Genomic DNA, 25,655 nt, shown 5'->3' on the forward strand with positions numbered 1-25,655 from the left:
TTCAATTTGTTTATTAATAATAATAAAAAAAAAGAACCCCCAAATAAGGCTATGATCATTGCTTTGTCTTTCAGATTAGCCACAGAGCAGCCAAGTAGATTTGCAGAGCTGGAACTTTGGCCATCACAGTATGACTCTAGATTTTCAAATTTCCATTGTGCTATTCCCAGTGGTAGGCAGTATACGTGAGTACATAGAGTACAACTAAAAAGCCTCATCTTAAATCTATGGAAGTTAATGACACTGTTCTCTATGAAAGGCAGTATCCAGTATCTGCATGACAGAGAATATGGAGGAAATCATGCTGTAAACCACACACAGCAGCAACCACACCTTCATTCTTGATTTGTTCACCATCTAACAAAAATGCATCTTGACTCAGGTTTGAGGCTCCTGTGTCTCAGAGAAATGCTAATGAACAGAAGAACAGCTACCTGCAGATTTTAATGCTAAAGAAGATAATCTCTAGAAACTAACATGTTTTGGATTTAAACCATATGATAAAAATAAATACAAAAGTACAACATCTTACTTCTGTTTCCAAATAAATTAATGGCACAAGTGTACCCAGAGTGAGGATTCAGATACATGGATTTCATACAGTATAACATAAATCAAGTCTTGCCAAAGACAGGGAGTGACAGTCAGAAATACATAGCCTTGACATTCTCAAAGCTACACGTTGATTAAGATGCGTAAGATTTTCTTCTAACCACTGCTTCTGGGTGGGCAAGACAGCCTTATATCAACACAAGAACTAAGCACACAACAATGCCTAAGCAACAACCAGACAGTGGTGGCTTTATTCAACTGTACAGGACTGATGGAACTAGTAAAAAATCCTTCTGGGATTAACATATCATAACACTGTACTTAAATTCCAAAAAATATTTTCGTAAAACATTTTCTCTATGAAAGACTGAGAATAATCCAAATGGGCAGATACACATTGGAATATATACTCATACAGCTCAAAAGTCTTCTGAAAGCTTGGTGTTACAGAGGAAACAAAAAGGCAAAGCCTAATTCAGAGCACTTGTGCATTCTGTGTTATTTTAAGCCTAGGGTAAATAATGTCAGCTGGTAATAGGGCTTTACTGCATCAGAGTTTAAGCAAAAGATTAACAAACTATTTTTTTTTTCTTCTTCTTCTTCTTATGGGCCACCATTCCTACACAAAAAGCCTTCCAAGCATGTTAGGTGACAAGGCTAGGGAAACAGCGCCATACTGTAGCCCATACTGTGGCATGGCTAGGGAGAACCCCTTCGAGCAGCACATATGAATAGAGTAGCTGGTATAATCTGCAAAGCAGCTGAGACAGACACTTGGGACTTAATAGTTCACTGGCAGTTTTTGGATCACAGTTTGAGAAGCCCTGAAGTGATTTAAGCACCAGCAGCCCTCAGGACAATGTCACATGTCCAAATAAATGACAAATATTCTACAAAATGTACTTTATGAAGCAAATAAATGATAACTTCTTTAAACTCCTTAACAATCCCAATATCACAATACCTACCGAAGAAGAAATCTTAATCCAATTAACTAGGGGCTTATGCATTTCAGTGCAAAATATAATTTTTGAAGTACATAAGCTCTGACAGCAACTGTTAGTATTATACTGTTAGAGGGGTTGTCTAAGATAATACATAAGCATGAAGAATTACATGGTGCTGGAAGAATACAGTGTTCCAAGTTGTAATTGTCATATCCCAGCTTCACAGATATGTTCATAATAGAGCAAACCTTTAGAAAAGATTACCTGTAGTTCTTGCTGTGAAAATGGTACTTTATGAAAGCAAAGAAAATAAGACCGACCTGAGTAGCCTACTCTATATACAATTACCACCTCTAAAGTCTAAATTCATCTGCCTGTCCACTTCCAACCACTGAAGGATGCATGCCTGTAATGCTGCGGACCCATTCACTCACACAGGACTCCGATCTCAGAAGCTGCTGATGGATGTTTGCGTCAAGGTTTTCATTTCAATATCACGTTCTAAATGCTTGCTATTCTACAGTATTGCTCTTATCCCCTTTTAAAATGAATCAGCCTTAATCTTTTGATTTCAATGGTATAACTTTATGTACTTCAGACAGAAAACACCACAAAAAAATTCCCCAAACTCCTTACAATCCGCATTTCTAAATTTTGAATCGCTGTTTAGTATTCTGCTATAAGACTGGTTCAGCCATCGTTAGCGTATTTCATTGTTTGTGCTTTGTATATCCACAGAGTGCTTTCTTAGTATTATCAATGCAGCCTTGTTACAGAGTAATTTCAATGAGTCAATACACACCAGCAGTTTGAAACAGCAGGGACTCGAAGCCTGAGGAGAGCAAACTTTTATTGCAGTATCTTTCTTGATTTATTGGAACACAAATGTGATAAACAGGACCCACAAGTAGCAAGGTACTTTTCTAGGATCATAGGGTATATACAAAACACAAGCTCCAGAGGCTTTTGAAACTGAAGGTCTTTGAGAGGAAAGAGGGTCTCAGCTGAAGGTTAACTATATGCACAACATGCACTGGTAATGTTTGTGGCTCTTGGACTCAATCCTAAACCTTCAAAGTTCTCTATAAATATGGAATATTTAAGTGTCCTAAAAAGCCCTTCAAAAAAGATACACAACCCACACACAGCCTTTCTGTGTTATGAAAGAGCACCATCACGTTCAGAAAAGAAGTTCTTGCATTAGCAATATTTTGTTTGGCCAAAAAGAAGAAATATGTTCCTTTTTCCTTGTTACATTTATGTGATTTCTTAATTGTAAGACAATATGATTGGCTGTACTGATGGCACCTAGCATTAAGAGACCACCAAACATACAGAAATAAATGCTCTGTAGAATCATCAGGTGCAAGTTCTTACAAATCAAGAGACAAAAATCTTCAAACCTCCATTCCAATTAATCCTACCTTGAACTCGTATTCCTAAACAAAACAAGGCAAGAGAAATACCAGTGAAAATAAATCTTCTAGTATTTTTCTTCTTTAAGTGGCTTGGACAAGACTGAAAGGACTATAGAAAGAGTGAAAATGGGACAAAAGAAAATTAGATGAATGAAATGTGCATAAGCATACTTCCCTGTCCTTATTAGTTCTGCAGCAGTTTTTCAAAATGCTGTTGACACCATAATAGTCCCTGGGGAGAACATGTTAACTAAAGGAATAGCAGCTTCATTTATCAGCAGTGGGACAGCAAATTTGCCTGTAGAAATTATGCCAACCTGCTAATACAGCTAATCAGGAACTGGTAAAATCAAGTCATGCTTTAAGGAGTCAAGGTCAAATTCTAGGATTTTACTATAATTACTGGAGCTTTCAGAGAGGTTCATTCTAGAGAGTATGTTCTACAAGATTACAATATGCAGCCTAACATGGGTTTGAATAGACCAAAAAAAAAAAAAAAAAAAACAAATCCAAAACAAACTCTCTAACAGCATGGAATAGGTAAACATTTTTCTTTGAGAAACCCAAGCTCCCCTGTCCAATCCCAGAAAAATAAAGGAAGCTTAAGAGGTTTTGTCCACAAAGATTGATCATGGAGATCCTCTGTTACAGCTGAAGGGTGAAACTATGTTAAAATACTATGTTTTCACACACAGAACTTGAACTCGGGTAACCCACTTCCTTTTAAAAGTATAATTCCTCAGATAATTCAGGAATTAAAAAAAATAAAGTCCTCGGATAATTCTGTGTTTAAAAAAAAAAAAAATCAGAGGCAGAAGGAATCAGATGAAAGAGCACCAATATGTGAGAACAGGACCTCTGTAATTATACTTCATTTATACTATTCACTTTCAGTTATATTATTCACAACGGGAAGAAAGTAGAATAGAAATTTCCCTGATTTACATAAAATCTTGGCCTTTGCAAATGCAGTTAAACATTTTCTTGCTTTTGTTTTGGTTATATTGGGTAGTACGTGCAGATAAGACATTTGAAGCTGTATCAGCCAGACAAAGCAGAGACTTTGATGACCTAGTATCTATGACAGAACCTTCTCTGTCTTCATCTGAAAAAGGAAACATGGGAAATTAACTACTTTCACAGGCATATTACAAGCTGTGACTTTTTTCCCTTTTCAAAAGCCTGTATCATGCCATTTGCTTTGCTAATCAGTTTTTACCTCCTTTCCATTTATTCTATTCATTTAGGAAGATGTGCTATGTAGACTTGCAGTTACCTCTAGATAGGGAACTCCTACCAATGATTGGTTGGCATTCTTGTGCAGTGGGTTTTGTCTTACAATATACACACAGTTGGTAATAGAATAGTTCACCTCATCTTTATATATTGGCCAGCTTCCTAAACAAAGGCAGTCAACTAATTCCACTCTCTTCTCCCACTCCGGACAACTTTTCAGTGTGACCTGTGATAATTCTGGCAAATACTTTGTTCTGGACTTGCACACTGCAGAGCAGCATGCCATCTGCTCCATAGTGTGATGAGTTAGGCAAAACATCACGTAGAAATCGGATTCACTGTGACATTAGTTGCGCACTAGCTCAGAAACTGCTAATAATGCACAGATATGAGGATTTGCAGAAAATACTGATACTGTATTCTGATTAGCAAGCAGAACCACTCTGATGGCTGCAGGTCTAGAGCTCCTGCTAGAAGAGCAAATACATACGCATTAACACATTACATGGATAAATCCAGAACCCTGGGACCAGCATATTAAAAGCAGCTGCATAAGGGCACTCCCTCATCAGATTTTGTTGTTAGTTTGGGCTTGAGGGCCCTTATACCTTTTACTACCAAAAAAAAAAAAAAATGACTTCCAACTTACTTTTAAAGGGGAAAAAAATACAAGCATTGAAAGTTGCCTTATATTGCATAATGAACTAAGCCAAAACTTACTCATCTGTTTAGTTTTATACAAAAAGCACTTCCTAACACATTCCTTCAAGGAAAGGAAAAAATGTTCGAAAAGGCAGAACCCTGGGGGGCACGGGGAAGTCACAAGCACACTTTAACAAAGATCATGAACCTAAAGTAAGCTGGATGTATCTTAGGCTCTTGCTAAGTCTTTAGAGAGATAAAATGTTGCACTAACAGCCCTTTTCATTCACACAAAAATACTGTTCATGTATATGAACATTAGCGAAGAGAAAAAAATTTTTCTATTTTCCTGTGTATCAATAGCTTGAGTGGACAAACTACTGAGATGTAAACACATCTGAGACTAGACAGTCATTTAATGGTTTGTCATGATGAATACTTTTTGCTTTTTGTAATCTACTGTCACCAGCTAAAGAGTTACATCCAGTCTGTGGGTGTACAGAAATCGCAACCATGGGTTCATAGGATTCTGTAATACACAAGGACATGGAGACTTTATCGTCTGAATTTCTCTACTTCATTACAAATTACCACAAATACCAAAAAAATCACCAATCACAGCTACTTTTTGCTATTACCAATCACTTCAGTATGAGCCATGACAGTTCCTTGAATAGTTTTAATCAAAACTTTGAAAAGGTCTATAACAATTTAGTGCAATATTTTCATAAAATAAAAGAACACTGGCTGCACTTGCACAAAGCACAGTTGCATAGCTGCAGCAAATTACTTTTTCTGTTATGATATTTTACTTATGGCATACAAAGACTGCCTTATTTGTATACAGCATTAAAAGGCCTCTGGCTACATCCTAGTGTAGAGGATATCCAAACATGCCTGACTTTCACTTAAGTCTTCAATCACAGAATATAGGAGATATGTATGTGACAATGGTTCTGTTCCAGTTCTTTCAACTGAATAAATGTACTCTTAACTGAGGAAAAAGAGATATGTCAGCTCAGGGCCAAAGGAATTCAAAGACATATTTAGGACTCAGGAAAAAAAAAAGATAAAAAGACTCTTAAAATTAACATTAATAGCAAGCACACAGTGTAATCTTAAAATATTTTTAAGGTTTTAGGGGCATAACACCTGAAGGCTACAAATGCATCTTATGAATACTTCATATAAATTAGCTTCTGCTGTTGGGTTTATTCACTGAAATCACACACAAAAGGATGATTTCACACACAAACACACAGGTAGGTAAACAAAAGTGTGGCTTCTACTCTTCATAATATATTTAAATATACTTACTCCCAATGATTAAGACACACTTAAGGCAGACATACAGTGAAATTTCACCCTCTCCGTATTATCAATACTGCTGGACTGAGCTTCTGTTGTTGACCTTGGACTGTAACAAATAGAAGAAGCCTTGTAACTCTGCAGAGAGCCTATAAAGCAGTTCTCTTGAAAAGAAGCTAGAGAGGCATCATTAGACATTTTCCATGTCTACAGAAATTCTGTGATTTAAGTTCTATGTTATTGTATTGTGAATGTTTGTGTCATCTGTCATTGGGTGAAGATTCACAGAGCAATCTCTCAAAGTTAAAATATCTTGCCAAGCTGCAACCCCCCCAGCCCCATTGCAGTTCTGCAGCTGTTTAACAGCCTATAGTGAAAATACTTTCTAGGTGGATCATGATGCTGTTTGTTAGCTGCTCTACAAGAGGAAAAGCAAAAATAGGCCCACTTAAACTCTGATATTAGGAGAAGTGATCTCATCATATTGTTATCTGATGAGTTCTTTTCTGTCTATAATTCTATACTTATAAAAATACAACAGAATAAAAAAAACATACTCTAAAAGATACAGATGGCAAACAGATCCTCTGACCTTCTGCCTTTAAATACAGTGCTCTAAACAGTGTATTTCTGTGTGGAGTTTGATTTGAAACAGCAGAACTTTTTTTGCCAGAAAACAGGAAATATTTGTCAAAAACTGTAAATGTTTGCTTTAAAAAAAAGTAGTAGTACCTTTCAAGACTGTTGTCAAAGCATTACTTCTCCCTCCCCCCCCCCCCCCCATTAGGGTAAGTAACTTATAATTTTATTGATAAATAAAAAGATTTTTTAAATTTAAAAATACAAATTCTATTTTATGTATGAAAAAATAAAACGATTAAAACAGTACAATTTGACTGAAAGAATAAAAACTTGTTTTGCAAGCTTAAAAAGATAATTTGACTTTAGTTAACTTTAATTTAATTTTACACCTGCACTCAACCAATGAGCCAAGGGGTAAGATTAGCCACAGTATCTGATACTAACAGGAGTTCAATTCAGTATTATTTATCCCAGAATTCTGTAGGAATTAATTCATTTAATGAGCAAACAAGCATTATGAATATTAGAATAGATTTTCAACACCACAGATATTTATATCACTGGAGGTAAACAGAGAAGATCTTTAACTGTGAGGCAATAGCTTGTCATTTTTCCCCACTAAGTATTTCTCTTCTATACTGATGCTTTTTATCTCAAAACTTTCATCTCACTGATTCAGACCTAAACCACTGTTCACTTTGTATGCTGGATTCAGTGTAAACCTGTCTTACCTAGACACATTACTTCTCTACGTGGGTAATTCTGCTTCTGGTATTCAGTCTCATTTCACTGGTGTACAACACCTTTTTTTGCAAATCCTCTGTTTATCACTGTTATCTCACTAGTTGGTTTTTTAAATATTTATTTTTATTTTAGACCTATGGCCTAATCATTGGCAATGAATTTTCCAGCAATATTAGATTCAAAACTGGTATTTTAAGCTTTCTCAGAGATATTGAAAAAGAACTTCACCATTCGTTGCTGCTCTTAGGGTGTTTATGAATCAGATTCTAGTCTCTTAAGTCCTAGTTTCTTGCATTCATTCCAGCTACTCATAGCTTGTTGCTACACTCATGAAGTGTTTTATCAATGGAGACTGAATAACAAACACCCATGCTCTGGCACATCCATTTCAGGCCTCACAGTTTGACTTTTCTCTTTACTCGTACTTTGGCACATTTGTTTACCGTATTTTAGATGCTTGAGGCCTTGATAACATCATTATAGAAATGTTTAATCAAACCCACTGTTTACTCTGACAATATCTGGCATTAGTAACAGCTATAACTCACTATAAACATTAAACCGGCAAGCTTACTCATGTGACATTTTTCAGTGGCTTTTAAATAATTGAAAATCACGTGGCATAAAGCAGATATTTAGATACATACTGTAATTCTGAATTATGGTACCATGACTTTTTGTATACAAATGTATATAAATAAGAAGAATCAGCAGATTTCTTTCAATGTTATATATAAATTTAAAATAAAATAGTGGCAACTTAGAAAACTTGTATAGTCCCCAAGTAGGCAGAAGCCCCATTCAACTGAATGATCAAAAGACAGGATTAAAGATACTGCAAATGCCAAAAGGATGGGCAGGTTCAAAAACTGTTTAGAGAAAAATCTTAGGAAAAAGGTTTATTGCAGGTTATTAAAGGTAAAAATAGAGACTTCCTTAACAAGTCATTATATCTAAGTCATAGCTTAGAGAAATTTAGGAACATATTAAAGATTATGGCACATCTGCTTGTTCTAGTAGGTGTTTATCACCTGTTACCAGCCATATTAGAATAAAATACATCAGGATAGTCTCGCCAAGTATAACCATTGCTGTGCTCTTAACAACACTTTCTATCTTATTGAGGGAGGAAGTTACCAGTAGTTTTCTTAGGATGTAACTTGGAAAACACTGATGAGCAACATGCAGAATTTACAGTTGCTTCAATTACTTTCATAAACCCTTCCTTTTTTAAAAATTTCAATACTACAAGATTGCTTTTGGAAGCTTATTCTTTCTACCTTCTTTTTAATACTATTCTGCATTAAATGGATATTTAGCTCATGTCTCTCAACATATACACTTCCTTCATAGCTCCCATGAAACTACATGAATAGTCAAAGGAAGAGAGGATCGATATTTTTAAAAGAAATCAAAAAGCAAGTGTCTTCCTTTACAAATAATAAAATTAACACAGTATTTTCAGCCATTTGGTCTTTAACTTAAATACATTCAGACTGCCAGAATCTCTAAATATGGTAATTGCAAATGAAATTGTTTTAATTTTTGCACATATTTGGTATTTGTCATAAACTCGTTTACATGCAAAAACATATTATACATGTCTATTCAAACAGGTACACCACAAGTCCTTATTCTGGTTCTGATAGATTACTTACAGCTAAAATGTTGGCCTGTTATGAAATGCTTTGATCTTTCTCAAATGGATTGTTCACATGCTTCAGGTTAACAATATCTTCAAGTACTCTGCAATACGAGGACATTTATGAAATCACTTCAGTTATGTCACCTTTTATAAACAGTCACTCTTTTTGAGAAGCACAGTTAGTATAAGAACATGCTGTTATAAGTAAATAAGAAGATTGCAATACAGACAGTTTCATAGAGAGGTAGAGGATGTGTTCCAGACTTTGTTGACTTGAACTCTAAGACGTCAAAATTATATCCTGTAAAACTTGGTAGTATTTGACATTGATAAAGACATAGAAGTTTTCCTTGCACACTCATGCTAGTAAGGCCAAGAGGACAGTGTTCACTGTGCACTCTCAGGTAACCCACTATAAAGATTACTTCTGGAACAAAATGAAACTGTATCAGACAAGGTTTTTGCAGAATGCAGTAAGACAGCACTCTTCCAAACCAGATTTGTCTCTCTCCAGGGAAATTGGAAGTGTATTACCAGCAAAAGAGATGTACCATTCAACATAGTGTATTACTTAAAGGGCACATACCTAATTTCAATCTCTGTCTGATTGGTGCTTTCTCAGTAAAAGAAAATAAATTAAAATGTTCTATATTCAAAATAGCTTCTCTTCTACCATTATTATATATATTCTCTACCAGGTAAGAGTAGAACTGCTGAAATACTACTTCACCAAATTCACCAAGAAACACATTTTTATGCTTACCAGAGAGACTAGATGATTTGGTTTTCCAAAACCAATGGCAGCATTCACCTTTGCAAAGCAAAACCAGAGGCAAGTATAGGAAGCAAAGGAATTGACCACCAGTATCCAGCATTTAATATAGTAGAAGTCAAATCTAGTGTAAAAAATTATTCCAGAAGAACAACCTCCAAGTTACACAATGATGGTTCAATTTCTGCTCTGAAGTGCAATCTTTGAGTCCTCAAAAAGAGGAGAAAAACATTTCTGCAAATACAGATTGTTAACTACAATTTCCTACAAATTGTCACTAGATGGCATCTTGTCATCACACTTTAAATCTCAGAGTTCATCACCACTGCCATTCCCCTGTGACAGAAAATACTAAACAGAAGATGTCTTGATGAGATTTCAGTTTACTGTAATTCCTAAAATCCTGGGTTTACCATTATGCAATACATACTGTCCTACTGGAAGTCACCTCAAAAAATGGCAGAAAATTAATGTTCATAAGTTGGCTCTTACTGCATATTGCAATGCGTATATAAAAGTGATAGCAAAACTACTAAAGGGAGTTTAAAAGGGGCCTTTGTGGGGCAGGGGATTAGGTTGATTTGTTCTAATTTATATTTCCCATCCATCAAAGGTTTTTATTGCTGGCTTTTCAAAGCATGTTTTCTGGTTTGGTAGCTCTGTGTTTTGATAATTTACAAACATTATTAATATGAATACAAGAGAAAACCAAATAAAATATTAACTGAAATATAAGTATTTTTGATATTCATGATGCACTGATTTATTTTCCTCTAAGGTAAGGATAAAATCATCAAAATTAACAGTATGCAGTTCTAGTAACACAGCTAAATAGAATTTGTTTGATAGGCAGCTATACAATAGTTAGAATCTTGCAAATTAATAATTTCATTCATTTGTTTTCCAGTGGCACATTTTTGCAACTCCTGACTGAAAACCAAACAAAAGGAAAAGATATAAAGAACAAAGGAAAAGCTGGGCAAAATTATCACATTTCCTTTAGTTTCACTCAAATTTATAGTAGAAATTTACAGAACTCTATGAAATGCATATTATACCCTATTTATTAGTCTCTTGCATTCCATGTATGGGAGCACACTCCACCCCACAAACAATTTAATACAGCTAGCAGTGAAAAACGTCAACTTCTATACATCTTTTATACCACTTTCATTCAGACACAGCCTTTTCCTGCTTTTTCTTAATCTCTGTTTGGTTATTCTTAGATTGTGAGTGTGCTCACAATCTCCCTCCTGAAAGTCTGTTAAAATCCAGTATGTAGAACTACTGAAAATTGAATATTACTAACAGCAGCAAAGGCATTTGTTTTTCTCCTTTGCTTATGTTGCAATTCCTTTTAAAAGAACATTGTTTCAGTTCATTTAGCCCATAGGGCGGCTTCCTTAATCTTCCAAGTAGAAGAGGAGGTGTGTAACCAACTTGATTGAGAGCCTTCAAACATCATTTTGGCTTATCTTTCATCAGTAACAAAGCAAAGAAAAACTTACATAGACACTCAGTCTATTCATAAATGTCCTCTTCATTGGATATATTTTCCTTCTATGTATGAGCTACTACTGTCCAACCCCAGCTTTTCTTTCCACACCAAAATCACAAATGTTCAAAACCAAGGATCTTCTGTCAAACATTACCTGGCATTTCAGCAGCTTTCTCGATTCACTTGCTTGTTAGCATTTGAATTTCCATCTATTGGAAATTGCTTATTCTTATTTTATTTAGATTGACTTTGAACTCCTTGGCTAAAGTACAGAAGCAGAAGAACTTCTGATAGTGAAAATAAGGAAGGCTGCTAAGAGAACAAGGCATTGCTTAGCATCACCCCTACTGCCAGCCAAGACAACACCAAACTTTAATACAATGAAAAATCAAAACATCAACTTCTGTCAACTTATCCTAGAGATCTGCTTTTCTAAGAATAATAAAATAATTACAACTTTGTAGACACCCACTCTAGGCAAGGCTAACCCCTGACAACCAAAATTCAGCAAGGTATGCACCTACTTTAATAACAATGCACAAGTCATAACCTGATGGAAGAGGAAAAGGGTATCAGTATATTACAGGAGTTTGAATACTGAAAATGTAAGAGTAACTGATTTGTCTTAATTTCTTTTATCATTAAATAATATTTATAATTTGAGGTTTTTCTCTATACAACCTAAATTAGTAACACTATCTCATCATCTAAATTTTGTTGCAATGTTGCCAGGGAGACTATTTCCAGTTAACAAGGACTGCACCTCCAGCCATTGGGCCAACTCATCTGATGAGGTTAAAAAAGCCCACAGCCATGTGCAATAATAACAAGCAATAACACTGTAAACAAATTAAGATGTAAGGAATAGAAGTCAAGGTTTGTTAACAGCTTCTGACTTTTCCTGGCCGCTGTGGATTAACACACCAACAGATTTCATGTGCCTGGATACTCAAAAGCAGCCAGACATTGTGATGTGAAATTTGACATAATCTTCCCATGTTAGACATCTCGGGTAAAATTTTGACCCCATTCTGAATTCAGCTTACACACAGCGAAACCCATGAAATACTCTCAGATCCACATGATAGAGCTGTAAAGAATTTTCCTATATTTTGCATGAGTTTTATATATTAGGTGGAGTATTTTAAAAAAAGAAATTATCAGCATTTTCTACAGTTGTTTTTTTTTTTTTAGTTCTCTTAAATCAGATCAGTTCTACACTATCATTTGAGATATCTGCACAATGTACATTCTCCCCTGCACAAAAGACTCTCACCTCCTGCCCAACATATTATCCAAATGCTCTGTGACGATGCTTAGGGAGGAGCTGTTTTTTCTTTCAATTCCATTCTTGTCCCTGGTAGTGACAGGTGTAGTTTGTTTGGTTTTGTTGGTGGTGGTGGTTTTGTTTGGCAAGGCTGGGGGGGGGAGGGGGTGTTGTGGTTTGTGGTTTTTTTTTTTTTTTTAGGAATGCAGTACTAAGATACGTTCCATTCAATAGAAATGTAAAATTTAAAGAAATCCACTTCTTTTGCAAGCCATTATCTCCAGCTAATAGATATCTCCCCCGAAGCAGCAGTAGAGATAAGGTAATTTCAGGTAGCTAGCACATTTCTATTCCGATCACAGGCAGCAATTCTTGCAGCAATTTTATTTCTCAGCAAAAATCATTATTGTCCCTACTGAATTACCCTGAAGAGTCCTATTTTACTCCCAGTACCTTTTCTCAACATCTCTTGATTAAAAACAGTACATGATATTTGTTATCAAATATCAATATATAGACAAGAATTTGAGAAATGAAGACTGAGGAAAAGGCAAAGCTATTTTAGAAAACATAAACCTTTAAATAAGCAGGAATGAGATTTTAAGGTAGCCTAGGAGAAGAGTATGAAACCACAGATGAAAGAAAGAGTAGAGCACTTAAAGGAAGCCATAAGAAAAGGGACAAAAATGTCAGAATCCTAGCCCAAGTACAGCCCCTCCAGATTCTGGCAGCTAGTAGTTTGACAACTTCCTAAAGCTTCCCACTAGTCATTTCTTCAGTTAGATTTTCTTAGCTCCACAGGTATAACAGATTCCCTGATGAGATTTAAGAACAAAAGAAAGGCTTTAAAAGGCACTATCACTCAGCTTAAAGAAAACTTCTTGAATTATTTAACAAACAATCTATTAAGCAGCTGTATCTATCAAGAAACATGAAATTTGATAGATCTGATTCACCACTGTGTTACTGCTATAGTTTTATATGGCTGTAACTCCAGCCATTTCAATAAAGTCTCAATTATATAACACAGAAGTAAATTCAGTCTATGAGTTTCAGCTGCATTAGATTTTCATATAGGATCTGTCACTAAGAACAGAAAAAGCAGCCAACAATTATTAAAAAAAAACAACCTGGAAATAAGCTTTTCAGGCTCTGGAACTGGGGCATTATTTAGTAATTCATTATCGGATCCATTTGAATTCTCATCTGTCAGCTCTCCTTTTATTACCAGATTGTTCTATAAGCAACAATCTGGCAACACATTTGAAAAATCTGTGTATTCCTTCTCATCCATCACAACAAACAATTTTCCAAGCAACAGAGACAGTGTAATTTCAAGAGAAATAAGCTCAACTCTTAACTCATTTTTTATGACATGGTTGCATGGCATCAGAAATATCAGAGAAAACATGAAACCCTTTCCCTATCACAACCCTCTTCAGTAGATCAAAATACACTGCTAAACTTGCCTTTATAACTCTTCCTCTCACCCAAAAATAAGTAAAAATAAAAGCAATAATTACAGGTCTATAAGTTACTGAGGCTCAAACAAGACAAATGAAAACCTGTTTTTTAAGGCAGTATTTTGAAGTTTGGGGACACTTTCTTACATGCAACAGCAACCAAAGGATTCAATCATAAGGTTAAAAAGAAAAAAAAAAAAAAAACAACCCAAAACAAAAAAACAACTAACCCCCAAAAAGATCCCAAACAAAACCCCATAACTTGGTTTAAGTTTGGTCAACACATTCTGTAAAACCCCCATCCTACCCCTCTCTTCTTTTTTTTAAAGGGAAGAAGGATCTTCTCAATATAGAGTGACAGGTGTTTATAAAAACTTGTTCTGCACTTGTAGCAGACCATTTTCTATTTTAAAAAAAAATACATTCAGCCAGAAAAACACTACATTATTTCTTCAAAACATTCATTTTTAACTAATACAAACCTAAATTCAATGCAAATATATGAAGCAAAAAACCAAGTTTCTAGAAATAAGCCTTCACCTTTCACAAAATTATTTTACAAGTTAACTTTTGACAAACTAACAGAAACGATGTGACTTTTCAGTAGCTATTCAAGCTTTTGAAAGCTCTTGTAGTGGGAAGTACCAGTGACAGTTCAGAAAGAATTACTGAAAGAAGATATTCTTCTAAAACTTAGTATATGGGGTAAAAAAGGATTCTGTCAAATCACCATCATCAGATAAATTAAAAATCTTTTGTATATATTTTGATCTTTCAAGATATTTTTATATTTACGGTAATGTGACTCAGCAGTTTCAAAAGGCAGTGATTTCAAACTGAAAGACAGTGTTCATTTGGAAAAAGTCCAGACACCTCCTTCTTTCAAGGAACTTTTAATGTTTAAGATTCATGTTTAAAATTGCATTAATCATGCCTGCAAACAGGAAAAAAAGTTTTGCCAAATACTTGAAATATTGCATATTTCCTTATTCAGACATAAATCCACATTTCTACAACCTCAAGTCTGAGGGGATACAACTTAGATAATCAGAAGAAAAAAAAATAAGCACAAAAACCCCAAAACCCAAATGTGCGTAGAGTGAAGTAATGTCAATTACTGGCATCACCCAACCAGAGTCACTTGAAAAGGCCCTATGGCATGACATTCATGTTTTAGAGAGCGAAAAAAAAAAAAAAAAAAAAAAGATTAAAGGGACTTGACTGCAACAAATTATGAACTCTCAGTGACATCAAATTAAGTTGATTATCATCAGCACCTTTGAAAATCAGGCCTATAACACCTTAGCATAAACTTATTTTATGGTACACCTATTTCCTGCCAAGTAATATTATATGGAAAATGAAGAAGGATAGGTGCAGGATAGCATAGAGACAGACTAGATTATTTCTATCCTGTAAGCCAATATAAGGTAGTTCCTCTTGGTCCAGTCCTGCTCAGTTTTCAAGCAAACAGGAGCATTACTCTTGTGAACACTTTCACCTTGCATGCCACTGAATTTGTCCAAACTTTTGTTTTCTTTTTCTGTATCTACCCTCACCTGGGGACATCACTACAATAGGGAACTTCAGGGGGGCTTGCAGTTGTACCCCACCCTACAATTAACTCAGATGCTATCTTCCTCTGCTTAGCAGCGAGACACAACCTGAAGCCAAGTCTGTATGTTAATACGATGCAAGTAGTAGCACACAAGATAGATTCACTGGGCTGTTAATGAATTTACACTGCAATGACACTAATCAGTTTTATTCAGTTTAGTAAGACAGATCTTTGCTATACTATATATTCAAGTATTAAAGAGCATTTAACCAAATTCAAGTACAGTCGCTTCAAAAGCAGAAAGGTGTCACAGGTAAAAATTGGTTCCAGTGATTGATGACTGAAGCAATTTAAAAGAAGATCTAAACTCAGTTACAGAATCTAATCTATTCAGCAAAATGCTTCTACTTACTGGACCTTGAGGACTGTTCTTGGCACTGGAAACCAGAGTCAACACATCAGATTTATAGTCCTGAAAGAGAGAGGAAGAAACAAATAATCAGCTTAAACAGAATATTTTGCGCTTTACATAACAAGAATAAAGATCAACATTGAGCATCACTATAATTAGGCTCAGAGGAGCCATTAGTAAAACATTTGATTACAGAGGTTTTTGTTGCCATTCATCTTATGTATTAGACCCTCCTTACTAACTTACACACTTTTTCAGTTTTACTCTAATGATCCCCAAGAAGGCTAGAATTCTAATCCCTGTTTTAGAAGAGCGTGGGTGGGAAGGACAGGATGATGATAAAGCTGCTGCCTTTCGGAAGGTCAGACAAGAAGTCCAGTACACTTCCCAGACTAGGTCTGCACAGCCTCGCCGTAGAAGTTTGGATGACAGTTTCTCAGCCACCCAAAATTCTCTTGGTATCTTATGAAAAATGGCTCTATATTCCATTAGAAGGACACTGGTTTATTTGCCTGCTTGGCAACAGCCATATAATGTTGTTGCAAACCACCATAGCACAGGCTGCACGGGCAAGCAGGTTCATGGCTTGGCATGCTCAGCAGGCAGGCTCGTGGCTGTACTGGCTCATCACCCTTGCGGACAGGTCTACATTTGGGTCCACCCTAAAGCAATGTGAAATTCCTGGTTTTCTATCTCTCCTGAAGATACTCCTACATCCAAACTGGCATTCCACAAGTGTGGACGCAAGGCAGTTTTGGGCTTGGACACGTCTGAAGGCTTTGCAGTTACAGCTGGAGAGACCGGAATGGGGGTGGGGTGGGGATATTACTGTAGTACAGATAGTGTGAGAACAAGCTGACTACGCTGCTGTTAATACAATACAGAAACAAAAGCTTAGAGAGGTTTTGAAATAGGTGATAGAAGTGCCACAGTATCTAAATACAGACAAGACTCAAGTCAGTAATTAAAACAGAACTATTTTTAGAAGGATATGTTAGAAAGTAGTTGGCATGTTAAATTTTTGTCTCTTCCCTGATGAATATAGCCAATACATTCATATTTATATTTTGAAACTGTCTCCCAGGGCTAGCCCCCTGTTGTCTTCCCTTTCCTGTCAATAAGATCAGATTTGCATGTCAAAGTGAAGCTATGCAGTTCCTTCTAATGTTTGGGAATGGAAGTCTGATAAGCTGAAATTGAGGCATGTCTGGCAAAGACGGCAGAGAATAACTGCTGTGAAATTCTTTAAATTATTATAATTATTTTCAAGTATGCCTCCAGATATTAAGCTTCTAGGTATTTTATTTATAGGACATACGCTATGATCCAGTAGATAGAAGATATTTCAGGGAGTTGATAGTAATTCTCTGGTACTTCAGTGCATCACCTTTCAGCATTTCACCCCTCTGCATCCCAGTTTACCCATTGATATACAGAGGACTATACCACTTTCTCACCTAAAAAGAGGCTTAATGTCTGTAAACTGCCTCAAAAGACAACTATTGCAGAAACACAGCAGCTGGAAACATATTACACATGAAAAAATTTATATGCTACAAAAATTAACATCTCTAGTGGTATGAAAAATATTTTCATTATTTTTAACTTTTCCTCCATGTGTTACAAGTTAAGTCACAAAAGGACCTTCTTGTGCAGTGATCATCCACTTAGCATACTAGTTCCTGAAAAAGAAGTAAGAATATAATTTGTTCTCTGTTCAACCTAGCCATTGTATACATTGACTTCTTCATAGGAAATGCTAAGAAACAGACTTTACAAGACATATATAAATGCCAAACTATCATTAAAATCAGCCAGACAAATTCCTACAGTCCAGTTGCATCTGTTTCCCACAAAGGAAAGCAGTCACTTTTGTCCACTGTGAGACACTGCAAGCTTTGAGATTGACATCAAACAAAAGCACCAACCTAATCATCTGTTCTGTTTTCCAGTCTCCGCATAATTTAATAGCACTTCCACATTTTTACTCACTGCTGTGTCACTGATAGGCTGTGCATTTTCTACCTTTTCAGGTTTTCTTCATGTTTTCTCATTTTACTTTCCTGCTTTCATCTTTTCCTTCACCTTAGCTACTCTAATCTTATTGCCACCACCCACAGTTCAGCCACCCCATACCCATTTTACTATTTCTGCTTTATTATGCACAACATACAAACAGAATGTACATACAGATACAGTAGAACGTATATTCAACTATTTGTATTCAATGCCCATTACCTTCCACTCTGTCTTCTGATTAGCATTCTCTTGTTACAGAGCTATCATGCAGTAGGTTGCATGGCTGACATTAGATTATAGTTTCACAGTGCTTGTAAAGGGCACTGTAAGAATTCAAACCCCAGCAAGCTAGCCATTTTGCAGGGGTGTTGCTCTTGGGAAACGCTCTAGGAGAGGCAGGCTGGCAGACATACAAAGAGACAGCAGATTTTATTCTACACAACCCTCTTTTCCAGAAGGCAATACTCTGAGTTCCAAATAATAAATATACTATTTTAAACAGGTATTTTGCAAATATACTCCCACCGCCACCACTGCTTATTTCCAGGCATTGCACAGCTCTGTGAACCGGTAACAAATTAATAAACATCTTTGGACCAACATTGCATATGGGATACCTACTTGGAAAGCTTGTGATGTGCTCCATATTAATAACATGCTTGCCACCTGTGATAATCCAGGGCACATTGAGCCAGAAAATAAAAGCAACATTAGCAAAATTCCTCAGGCAAAGGTTATTTTTAGGGGGACAGAGAATTCTGACAATAGTCCAAACTCATCTAAGCCTGTTAGCAAGAGCCTGAGTCCCTTCCCCAGTAGTGCCAGACACCTGGCCTGGACAGACTGGTATCTGCCAAACACCTATCACCTCCCTGTGTATTACAAAGACTGAAATAATCATTCATTCACTACAGCTGCAATAATAGCATTCAGGTGCAGCTTTCTGAGAGACAAGAGATTAATTCTCTACTCCCAGCCCCAAGATGACCATAACAACTTTCATATATAAGACATTTTCCTATAAACTATTTTTGTTTTTAAAACAAACAGAAAATTGTTTTTGTGGGGTTGCATTCACACTTGTTTTCAGTTAATATGTCATAATGTCATCTCATAAATGTTCAGGTTATGTAAAGTATTATGCCACTGACAAATCATTTGACTATGCACTTGTCTTGGAGCCTGCAGGAAATGGAAGCAATGTCACTTCAGCCTTGTAGCATCTGGGGTAGCACAATAACAAAAAACTTTCTCCCTCTTATAGAACTATAACTCATGTTCCTACCAGTGCCTCCTCCAGGTAAGTTCTTTAGGTCTCTCGTTTCCATGAACATTTGTATTTTGAGATGATTTCTGCTTGGTACTCTAAGGTGGAATTGCAACAACCATTTACAGGCTATTATCAAGGTCTACTCTCTTATAAAGGGCAGCTGTGCTATCTCCACATCAGGCTTTCCAGAAGTTTCTTACGATTTCCTCTTCTATCCATCTGCCCTTACAGAAATCATGAAATAACATTAAAACACTCCCTAAATTTTACAAGGGGCATACCCTTCTCCCCACCCCTCCAACTGAAAGTCTGGAGTAAATGTCAGCTTACAGACATTACTATCCATTCTTCTGCCTTTAATGGGAAAAATAAATTTTGGCAGTCTTTCCCTGGTGTTAAAAGTCTTAGCTACTCCCTGAGGATAGAAAGAATCAATGCAAGAAAGATCCATATTTTCTGTCTTGGAACACTAGTACTTCCAGCAATTTATTTGACTGACTATGCCTTCTATTACCATGTAAATTGTTTCAGGCTGCAGGAAAAAAAAAAGTATTAATCTCCCCTCAGTAAGTCATAGAATAAAGAAATCAATTTCAAGGTCAATTTAGTCTAAATAACACCTGCTGCCCTTTTCGTAACATGCAGACTCCTCTGAAACACGAAGTTGTTGTCTTTAAAGGCGTCAATATGTGATGTTGCACATAAATCAAGGTAACGTATGGTACAGTACAGCCCATTTTCAGTGTGCCATCTGAGGCTTAAAAAAAAGATTCAAAACATGCCCCTTGTCATCATACATTTTCAGCATTAGCATGAGGCTTTATAACAGAAAACTAAAGCTAAGGAACTCTTGTGTGTATAAGGGTCTGATTCTGCAGGAAGCTTGTATCTCATAAGGCTTTGGGTATATTGAGGGATTCTCAGCTCCTTGCAGGAAGTATTCAGACCCACAAAGGATGGACCTCAAAGCAAGAACTTTGGGGCGGGGGGGGAGGAGAGGAGGAGAGGGGAAGGGGGAGGGATGGGGGAATAGTAGACACAAGAAGAAATCTTTTCTTCTTCTAGTGGAAAGCAGAATGGAATAGAAGGAAAATAGGGTAGTGGTGTTTTTTCTCCCCAAACCATGAATTCAGGAAAGGAAAGCAACTTGAAAATTTCTCCCCTGCTTGCACAGAGGGAAAACTTTTAAGTGGAGATCCATTTTGGGGGGGGGTCAAAAATAGTCCTATTTTTCTTCTGAGTATAGTTAATAGGTTTTCATGGTAGCAGAAGACTGCATTTGATGACTCTATAGATCCTGTATATTCATGCACTGTTCCCTGGAAAGCTTGCCTTGAACTCTGTTACCTGTTTGGAACATAAGGAAGCGACAAAACCACAGGACTGGGTGGACTGGTGAATGTGTTTCTCCCCAGCGTGGTAGTTCTTCCCCATAAGGCTTAATACAACTGTTTTTCCTTCCCCATGTACAATTCACAGCAGTGCTGGTGCCTCTCTAAATACAAGTCCCTGACAGAGTAATTCTGAGCTGCCAGGTAGTCAAGAAAGATAAATTATCTGGGACAAAACTGGAGTTCAGGGAGAGGATTCTTTCACAAACAGCCAAGATGTACCAAGTCTGTGTAGCACCCATCAGGTTGGAAGTTGAGGAACATGCCAAGCCTGCCACATCTAAAAGATGAAGGGTAATTTTGTTGCAGCCTTTTTATTTCTTCCCCTGGGTCCCCCAGCAGAAAACAATCTAGACAATCAATACCCAAGCAGCAAAATTTCCTGAATGAAGCAAATATTCAGATATTCTGGAAAGGGGATTCCATATTCTTGTAAGGCTTCTTTAATGAAAATAAAACAATGTCTTGAAGTCTTTTGAAAAGGGCTGAAAACATAAGGATGCACAAAGCTGAGCAAACAGCAAATTGAAATCATTTTATAGAAGAAGATGGTTTAACAGAAACAGCTATTTAAACCATAAACAGATTTTGGTTTCCCTAACAGAGGCATATATTACAGTTCTTCTCTAGAATAAGGAATCTCCCAAAGGTTTTCGCCAGGCATACAAAGAATGACATTCCTACACAGAGTGCTACAATAGCAGAATTCTCCCTCAAGTGACTGGTTGGCAAGTTGTAAGTGGTGGTGTCTGAGGCCTTTCCACATTTTATCGCATAAGTGAATCTGGCAATTATTGAAAGGGTTTTCACTTCCTATTCTATAGAGCAGAAATGCATTCCTATTGTACACAGAGGAAAAAAAACCTCACAACTATGTTATTTAGAGCAGAGGCCAAGTTAAAAGTCATACAATACTGTGCCTATTTCACAATCCATAATTAGCAATGGAATGTGGATCAATTTTATATAGATAGTCTTTATATGTATTCAGCTTTATATTTAAGATATCTGGGAGAACAAATTTCACTTAAAATAATCAAAATATCATTTAATCAACTAATATTTGCATATACTTATGGAGTATAATGATTTGCCTGTGATATTATACAAGTGAAAATGTTCTTTAAAGAAAACAATAAGGAATGCCTCCCTTTTCCAACAGACAGCACTCAGTCAATCAAATCAAATGTTACTTAGAAATAAATCTGAAAATATAAATTCACAGAACAGTCTGTCATTTATTGGATATTAGAAAATTTTTATTTATTGGATATAAGAAAATTTTTCATTGTTGAAATCCATGGTCCTGAATCATATTTAAAGTAAACCACTCTGAAATCTTACTTTCACAAGCCAAAGATAATGGTCGTGTATCAGGAGCTGCCAATATACTTACAGATTCAATGAGTCAAGAAACAAATATGAGATTTACTAGAAGTGATGATCATTTTAAATGATGTAAAATTATACAAATATTTATTTTGCAGTTGAATGTGTTTAATAGCATGAGATTCCACAGTAGAAAAATAAATAGAAGTCTGGAATGGTTAATCAAGAGCCCAAAAGATTAGAAACTTAAGGAAAAGTAAGTCTTAAAAATAGTGTATTTGTTGAGGTTAAAGGAAACAGATGTAGGACTAACAGCAGAGACACACAGCAGGGGAAAATAATGTAAGAAATGAGAGGAACGTTTTTCAACAGGAAATTATCTTTTTGATATGCCAAGCACAAGCTTCAAAATACTGAACAATGAAGCCCTGGAAAGAATATGGGGGGATGTTTCCTGGAGATGAAGAACATAAGCAATGCAAGCAGCAGCCTAGATTATTTCTAATTACACTTGCTCGACTGAATTGTTAAATATTTCCTAATCCTCAAACAGTCAGTGAAGTGGGTAAATTATTGCAGGATCTGCTGTGAAATCAAGTTGAAGGAAAACACAAAACAACTCAAGAGTTAAATACATACTTTCAAAATGTAATCACAAAGAAAAGTGCTAAGATGAGGATGTCTGACATCGCCTATTTATCTCCTGAGTAGAATTACTTTAGGTTTACTGAGGCAGAAGCTTTCAGTAACCTACAAGTCTCTCAGGGATATTTATCTAGGAGCATTAAAAGACAATCAGGAACAGAATCTATAGAGTAATGATAATCATCTCTGAGGTCTCACCATTTGAAGAGTTCATCCTTGCACTGTAATAGCCAGTAAACATCCCCACATATCTTGAAAAATCAGTACTGCCCTTGGGTACAGGTAGACCTCAAAGTACAAACTTTCAGCTGAGTTCAGATAAGAAATAAGAAGTTTCTTTCTTTGTTGGAAGCTCAGAGAAACCCAGCTGGGCTGTAATTCGACTCAAAACAGTCTCATATAACGTCTCAAATGATTCCTGGTTTGTACCAACTGAAGCAAAAAGTGTTGTGCTAGAAATCTTACAGAAACGTACTCCCATTGCACTCCATGATTGAAATATACCATCAGGAAATACTAAATTCATGAACTCTCCAACATGTTCTTTAACTGAATTTAAAGAAAAAAGTTCAAACACAGGAATGTATCCTGATTTCCGCCCCTTCCCCCCGCCCCAGGCACAGAAAGATTTCTTATATCACGTCATTTTGATCAATGATTGTTTCCAGATTTATTTCTCCAGAGTGGTCTACCTGCCTTATCACAGAAACAGAAAACACTCTTTCTAGAAGATACTTCTAATGTGATTCTATGGCATCACTTAGAATGGAGCTACACACAAATTAATTTAATTTCTAACTGGCATCAAGATCCATCAATGGCACAGCATTAATGTTATGCTAATAGCAATGCATTTTAAACTACTTTTCATTCTCCTACCCCAAACTGCTTAGATGAGTTAAGTTATATGCAAGTTTCTAGGACTGAGACTTTAGAAAATAATCAAATATAAGCATCATTATTGTGTTACTAGGAACAATTACATGAATCTTGGAAAACTAATCATTTAGAATCAAATGGGTATCTCTTATCATAAAATTAACTATCTACATGTAATCTTTTTTATAAAAAGAACAGAACATACTTTTTCCCATCTTTGATATATTACATATAGGCCTATATATTTTTTTTTTTTTTTTTTTTTTTGTATTTCTGTCTGTATATGCCTAGGCAGAAATACTAAGATGTATGTGTTCGAGCAGCATTATAAAATCTCCTTTGTATGGACTGCTGTTACTCTAACATGACAGAGCCTTGACTCAGAAAATAAATATTTCACTGTTGTGGAAAATTAGAAGTTTATACAGGCTAGAAGATGTCTGCACACCCCTCTCTGCTTTAAATGGCCTTAGGAAACACAGTTGACTACTTCCCAGCCCCATATAGCATCATCCAGCTTTCAAAAGCATTTTCATTCTTCCTTCCTGCTAATAGAAATTTTATGCCATGGATTCTACATCCATGACTTAAATGATAAGGACTGATACATATGCTAAATATTAATATGTTACACCTTGTGCCATGATATTCACTAGGTAACTTTCCCTAATCTCCTGTAAGAGCAGTATGCTGTGAACTGCTCATGACTTGGGTAGTTCCTCCTAAGACCATTTTAACCCTAAGTTTGCTTTATTCAGAACAAATTTTAATGTTTTTATCACCTGTTATTTGTTAATATGTTATAACTATAATAACTGTTCTCTGAATGCAGTTTCAATGAACAGCTGCAATTACAAGCCACCTTCTGCTCTGAACACTTGCTGTTTTAGCAGAGATTTCTTATAGAACTGAAAGAAAACTACAGTTATATATTTCAATTTTTGTTATGCTACTATTATTCATGTTATTTTTCAGGAAGGTTGATGAGGCCTGAAGAAACAGAAGATTCTTCTTTTTATTGAAGAAATACATATAAATGCAAACAAAAGTGAGGAATCAATTCAAAATCCTAGGATAGCTCTCCAATAAATAAAAGTAAAATGAAAATTCAGTTGCATGCAGCTATTACAAGCTCATATAATTTTCTGGCAAGATAGCACTTACAGCTCTGTGTTTATTCCTGTCAGCATAATATGAGGAATGTTCTATCAGTTGGAACTGGATTACAAAAAATAAGATTCAATTTAACAATAAATGGCATGAGTCCTGAGCGCAATTTAAAAGTTGTACATTTAAGGAAAATAAATCTATACAGCTTGCAAGAAATAATACTTTGCACAGTAAGTTTATGAAGGTATACAAGCTATGAAATTATGTAGATAGTGCTAACATACTATAGTACATGTCAGTTTAAAAGAACCAACAGTAAAAATATAGTAACAATAGAAAAGGAAGGGGATAAAAAGCAGATGCTCTGAGCAAGTATTGTAACATGCAGAGAATTGGATGCACAAAGAGTAGAATTTAAGGCAAAATTCTTCTATCACATCCCCACAACTAACTTCCTCCCCTCTGCCATTGGGTTAAACCCATTTTCACAACACATTATGGAAACAGGAATGACAGCAGTCACATGAGTTCTGCAAGAATTTTCAGTGTCTCTGTAGTGCTTTAAGATATTACAGCTTAGAGGAAAAACGTGTGCATTAGAAACTGAATGACAACCTCCCTCAATACCACTCTGTGCTGTACCTATGCCTGCTTCCTAAAGATTTCTCCTCAAATGGCAGTATGGAAGTGAAACCCTAGCTAGCCCAGAGAAATCAGTTGTATTGAAATCTATGACCTATAGAAACAGTTTGAATTTTGTCACTATTTCAAGACCACAAATACATGCCAAGTTTGAATTTTCATATTAAATCTTTCTCTTGTTGATGACTTGCTTAAAAGCATCCACCTTGTCTAAGCTATTTAACTGACAATCTAAGTATGTATTGCAATGTGTCAACATCAAACTTTCGACTTTCTGGGAACAACAAATTCAGGTCAACAAAAACATGATGAGCCTAAATCAAAAC

At 35.9% G+C, this 25,655-nt stretch overlaps 1 protein-coding gene across 1 annotated transcript in view; it reads right to left on the reverse strand.

Annotated features, from left to right (window-relative positions):
- RBFOX1 (RNA binding fox-1 homolog 1) overlaps positions 1–25,655 on the reverse strand; it is a 1,399,804-nt gene that overhangs the window by 1,219,892 nt on the left and 154,257 nt on the right. Inside the window, exon 2 of the mRNA XM_075719223.1 lies at positions 16,045–16,104. Within this exon, the coding sequence (XP_075575338.1) occupies positions 16,045–16,104 (60 nt within the window). The remainder of the gene's footprint in view (positions 1–16,044; positions 16,105–25,655) is intronic.

The sequence above is a fragment of the Pelecanus crispus genome, chromosome 11 (assembly GCF_030463565.1).
Source record: "Pelecanus crispus isolate bPelCri1 chromosome 11, bPelCri1.pri, whole genome shotgun sequence".
Lineage (NCBI taxonomy): Eukaryota > Metazoa > Chordata > Aves > Pelecaniformes > Pelecanidae > Pelecanus > Pelecanus crispus.